This window comes from Meleagris gallopavo, chromosome 6 (assembly GCF_000146605.3).
Source record: "Meleagris gallopavo isolate NT-WF06-2002-E0010 breed Aviagen turkey brand Nicholas breeding stock chromosome 6, Turkey_5.1, whole genome shotgun sequence".
NCBI lineage: Eukaryota > Metazoa > Chordata > Aves > Galliformes > Phasianidae > Meleagris > Meleagris gallopavo.
In genome coordinates, this window is record NC_015016.2 from 35,953,787 (window position 1) to 35,959,181 (window position 5,395).

At 42.0% G+C, this 5,395-nt stretch overlaps 1 protein-coding gene across 1 annotated transcript; it reads left to right on the top strand.

Annotated features, from left to right (window-relative positions):
- RPL15 (ribosomal protein L15) lies at positions 1–4,047 on the top strand. Its single transcript, XM_010712863.3, has 3 exons — positions 1–204; positions 1,215–1,351; positions 3,311–4,047. The coding sequence occupies exons 1-3, from the start codon at positions 33–35 to the stop codon at positions 3,614–3,616; spliced, it is 615 nt and encodes a 204-aa protein (XP_010711165.1). The 5' UTR covers positions 1–32; the 3' UTR covers positions 3,617–4,047.
- Positions 4,048–5,395: the final 1,348 nt, after the last annotated feature.

Consider the following 5,395-nt stretch of genomic DNA (forward strand, 5'->3'; position numbering starts at 1 on the left):
CACCAATCTCTTGTCTTAACAGGTAGCCAAACATGGGTGCCTACAAGTACATCCAGGAGCTATGGAGGAAAAAGCAGTCAGATGTGATGCGTTTCCTCCTTCGTGTGCGCTGCTGGCAGTACCGCCAGCTGTCTGCTCTGCATCGCGCTCCCCGGCCAACCAGGCCAGACAAAGCTCGCAGGCTGGGATATAAGGCCAAGCAAGGTAATGTGACAAGGAGATGAAGAGTGCCTGGTGATGCAGTCACCGTGGTTTTGTCAACTTGCTTCCTTCTATAACTGATAGTAGAATGACAAAGTGAGAAGCTTGAATGTCCTGGAAAAGATTGAAGTGTCCTGAATTAAATAAATTTATACGTATGTTCAGTTAGTAGCAGTGCCCACAGCCCAAAACTGTATTTTGTGTAATTTGAGTTAATGTCCCTGTGACCAATTAGGCAGATGAAGATCGAGTGCATTCAGGCTGTAATTCTCCTTGTGTTGACTTATTACGGTAGCACTGACCAGTGTTTTTAGTAGGGTAGGTTTGGAGCAAGGAGGTTTCTTCCTCAGGCCAGACTTTTTTCCCAAGTTACTTGATATCTCTCTGTACTTGACTAGGGATAAAGTTACTTAATTTCTATGATCATTAAGAAACAGTTACTGATCGGAGAAACAAACTAACTGAGGGAAAGTGGACATCTGTCTGTAACTTGAGTAAATCCTTGAAGCAAGTCGCCATGTTTGTTCTCTGTCATGATGTAAAAGTGAAGAGTACAAGCTTCTATTCCTATTTGTGAGGTTTGCTTCATTTCCTCATGTTTCAGTGGAGTTAATGGGTAACTTGTGCTTCAGTGCTTTTTGAATGGTGCTTTTTCTGCATGGCCCTTTAGTTTTGGGATTATTTTATTATCTTCTAGGAGTGGGGGTGGATTTTTTGTGAGTTGTGGCACTGGTGTTCTTAGTTTATATGGAAATGCATAATGAAAAGGTGCTGTAAACTCTGGTTTGGAACTGAAAAAGTCCTGACAACTGTACATCACTATTCAGTTATAATGGAGGTAACACCATGCTCTGTGCTGGCGACTTAAGAGTTGTACGTTTCAGTGGAGAGTGTAAAGACCTGCTTTATTGCAGCATTTCATGCAAAGCTTTTGGGGTTGGAAATGCAGTATGAGCATGTGAATTGCCTTACCATAATGTGAGCTTGCTACACTAAATAGCCATTTCTTCTAGGTTATGTTATCTACCGTGTCCGTGTTCGTCGTGGTGGTCGTAAGCGCCCTGTCCCAAAAGGTGCAACCTATGGGAAGCCTGTGCATCACGGTGTCAACCAGCTCAAGTTTGCCCGCAGTCTTCAGTCTGTAGCAGAGGTGACTGTTTTGGTTATTGCTCAGATAATTGGGGTTACACCTAGTCTGTAAAAGTGGAAAAGGCTTAGTGAGCAAACCAGTAACTGTTCTGTAACGCTCTGGGTAAAAGATCTGGAGTATTGATGGCAGGAAAGCACCAGAGAGTCTTGAAAAGCTGTATTGAGACAAAAGAGGGAAACCTATTCACACTCTGCTTGTAGGGGAAGTGGAAAGAACCACTAAGGTGGTTTGTTGAAGTTTCTGGGGTATGTTTCTTTCAGAAGCATGCTGCAATACTTGTAATGAAAGACATACAACTGACAAAGGCCTGAAAAACAAAGGGCTGGGTATGAGAAACTGAAATTCAAATATGCTGAACTGTGTGACTGTAGTCACTGCTAAATCCTGCCTTTATGTTCCCTACCGTGTTGTATGTATTAGCAGCTTTAGACAGTGGTCCTTCCACAAAACACAAGTAAATTCCTGTCTTAAGGACTGCAGCACCTGTTTATATAGTAGGAGTGCTGTGCAGTGTACTTAGCTGTATCATACTCTCTGAAAACAGCATTCCAGAGACGTGTTGAAGTTAAAACTATCTCTGTCTCATAAGCTTGAAGATCGGTAGTTTAAATTGCTGAACGACATCGTTACCTGCTAAAATGCTGAAAATGGAGATTTTCCACTCAGGAGAGTTTGGTTATATTTCATAATGCTGCAGTTGTACTTCTCATGTATGGAAAAAAAACAAACTGCAAGACTTAGAGCAGTACTGACCAGCACTCCCCAAAAGAGGCATTGTAAAGGCAGTGAGCAGTCTCCATTCTTGTACGTCTTTAAGCAGATGACTTTTCCCAGAACCAAAAAAGCATTCCTATTTCAGCAGGATGTTGCTTACGGGGTGGTTATGGTTTTGTTTCTCTGTTCCATTTACTTTTTTAACGAAAGTGATGAGTTTAAATTTAAAGCTTTGTTTTGAGTGCTCATGGTGCTTATGTATGGTATTCCTAAATGTCTGATAACTGCTTGGTTCTGGTGACAGCTCATGAAAAGAGGTTGTTGACCTTCTCAGTTAGTCCAAAATGTTGTGAATCTGGCTTGCTTTCTCCTGGAAGGCTTCTTTTCTTCAGATAAAGATGTTCTAGAAATGCCAAACCTTGACTGTCACTGTCATCCCCACGTAGAAGCTAGTTGAGGGTGATTGGTATTTTAATGTTTAGTATGTGTCACTGCCACGTGCTAGAGAAAGGGAAGGACTTGGAGAAAATACATGAAATGCGCAAGAAGTTGTAAGCTGGGGGTTGGTGGACATCTGTAGTAATAGGTTTGAGGTAGAGGTTGGATGGATCTGTAGTGATCCATTCCTAGGGTGAAAAGGGGAGGTCTCGACAGGAGAGGCAGGTGGAGTTCTGTAACTCAACTTATTTTCTGCTTTGCTTCCTAAACAAAGGACTGTTTCTTTCCAACCGCAGCCAAGGATAGGAATAGCATATTGAAGGCTTGTTACATCAACTGTTCCTCTTTTTTCCTATCAATATGGGCTTCTGTCCTCCAGGCCTTTTTCCTCAGTAACTTTGGACATTCAGATTGATTGGTCTTTCACAATTTTCAGAAGTGTTCCACGGCCCCAAATGTGGCTCGTGGTACTAAGTTTTAACTCTGCGTTTACCTACGGGGCTCTTCTGTGTGTAGAATAGTTCTTTATTTTGTCAACCACATGCATTCCTCATTACATTCTTTAAAACCTGTCTCACTTAAGAATTCCAGCAGCCTTTTTTGAATACAGCATTTTTTTCTAAACATCACTTCTTCGGGTGTTTTTGTTGCCAGAGATTGTGTGGTTCTTTTCAGGAGAGTGTTTTGCTCAGAGCAAATGAAAAATTCTAGAACAAAATTAGGCTTGGGTTATTCATATCCTTTTACATGAAGAGTGCCCCCGCTTCCATGGTTTCACAGCGTTTTGCAATGATGTTTTTCCTCTAGGAGCGTGCTGGCCGTCACTGTGGAGCTCTGAGAGTCCTGAACTCCTATTGGGTGGGTGAGGATTCCACTTACAAGTTTTTCGAGGTGATCCTGATCGATCCCTTCCACAAGGCCATCCGCCGCAACCCCGATACCCAGTGGATCACCAAGCCCGTTCACAAGCACAGAGAGATGCGTGGCCTGACGTCAGCTGGGAGGAAGAGCCGAGGCCTTGGCAAGGGCCACAAATTCCACCACACCATTGGTGGCTCACGTCGTGCTGCCTGGAGAAGGCGCAATACCCTGCAGCTGCACCGCTACCGCTAATTCTTGTAAACACAGCAGTCTAATAAAGCTGACGTGGGTTGTTGAATTGAACCAATGCTTCTGCTCCTTCTTGCTTTATGTGGAGAAGGGTGGAATTCTCCAGAAATTTGCTTGCTTTTATATATTGAAAGTTTTTTTTTGAAAACGTAATTTGGTATTTGTGAGGATTCTAGACCACAAACCTAGAATGTGGTGGGTTTTGCTTTTGATAAGACTGAAAAGATAGCTGCAGTGAGTTGAAATCCTGATGGCTTGGTCCACATCCCTGTTTTGGTGGCTTGAGTGTATTCTTCACTGTCCCTTGAGTGTATTCACACTGTCACTGTGTCCTGTGTTAAAACTGAAGGCCCGCTTTGATTGTGTGCAATGAGATGTTAACTTGAAGTGCTGGTTTATTTTTTTTATAGATGATTAAATACTAATGACAATTAGATTTTACTAGTTCTGGTTTTTTTTTTCCTGTCTTCAGTAAAACCAGCTCTTGAGCCTGTTTGTCTGCTAACACAGGCTAAACCAACAAAGCACTGAGTGAAAAGGAGCAGCTCATTCTGTTCATTGAGGCATGCAATATTTTAGTATTTACTGTGACAGCAGTATTAGTTCACTTGTACGGTATTCCAGGCCACTCACTTTGTATTGGAGACACTGTCTTAGTTCTGACTTTTGATATAAAAACAGAATATTTTTCTGCAGAAGCTGCATTTAGGTTGCCTCTATGGGTATGTGATAGAAACAATTGCACTTGGATGATATTTAAATAATGTATTTTAGGCTGCCATTGGGTAGTGATGGGAGACAGGGTTGATAGAAGACCTAATAGCTTGTATTTTGCCAGTTTCAAACTGTGTTGTGTGGAAAGGAATTAAAAATAACAATTTCATCTGAGAAATAAACTTACTCATTTGCTCTTTGATTTAAGTTCTTAACAGGAGGACTATAATCTGAAGAGATTTCTTGGCAGTATGTTCTTCAATCCAGGAACAACTTGAGAGCAGTCCTTTCATCCTGTTTTCTTTGGCTGAAGCAAACAAAAAATTGTTATGCTAAGAAGTGCTATCTGCTCCTTGAGAGACAGAAGTTTGTTGTTGTTACTAATCTTGTTTTTTACTTTTCCTGTGATGAAGGAACTAATCAGCAAATGGAGTCAATGAGGTCTCCCCTGAGCATAGTAGGACTGGTGCTTCCCTGTTTCTTAAGGTTTAAGGGCTGAAGTGGTAAGGTAACAGCTTTGGATTCAATGATACTCATCTAGTGCTTGTTGAGCTGTTCAATTGCCCTTGCAGTGGATGGGGAAGATGGTGCCAGATGACAGAGAGTTGGCACTAATGCTGTTTCATTTGCTAGAGTTCAAAATTGCTAGTGTGTGCAAGGGACGTTGTCTTCAGTTAAACTTGCCTTTTCCCTTGCAGTCCTGTAGCTTCTTCAGCTTTGGAGTAGAGGGGAAAATACCGTCCCCTTCAGAGAGCTCATTGAAGTCTGCTGGTAAAGATGTATGTGAAAGGGTATAATGTGTACCAGACAGGCTAAGTAATTTGAAACAGATGGTGGTATTTGCAGCGGGAGGGCAGGGTACGTACAGCTCATCTCAAGCCTCCAGGAGCTCGGGCTGCCTTAGCATCTTCTCACGATGGAAGTTTCTTAGCTCTGTTTAACTTAGCGTTTGGGGTTGGAAGGAGGGGGAATTGCAGCACAGCATTTGTGTGAAGAGGAAAGTTAAATGATCATCTTAATTAAAATATATTTTAAAAAGGCAAAACATCAAGGAAAACTTTGTTTTGA

Bases quoted from the DNA above. Each gene is read 5' to 3' on its own strand.
- RPL15 (XM_010712863.3), top strand. From the start codon at position 33: ATGGGTGCCTACAAGTACATCCAGGAGCTATGGAGGAAAAAGCAGTCA. The intron at 205-1,214 runs GTAATGTGACAA...CATTTCTTCTAG, and splicing joins GGGATATAAGGCCAAGCAAG to GTTATGTTATCTACCGTGTC. The intron at 1,352-3,310 runs GTGACTGTTTTG...TTTTTCCTCTAG, and splicing joins GTCTTCAGTCTGTAGCAGAG to GAGCGTGCTGGCCGTCACTG.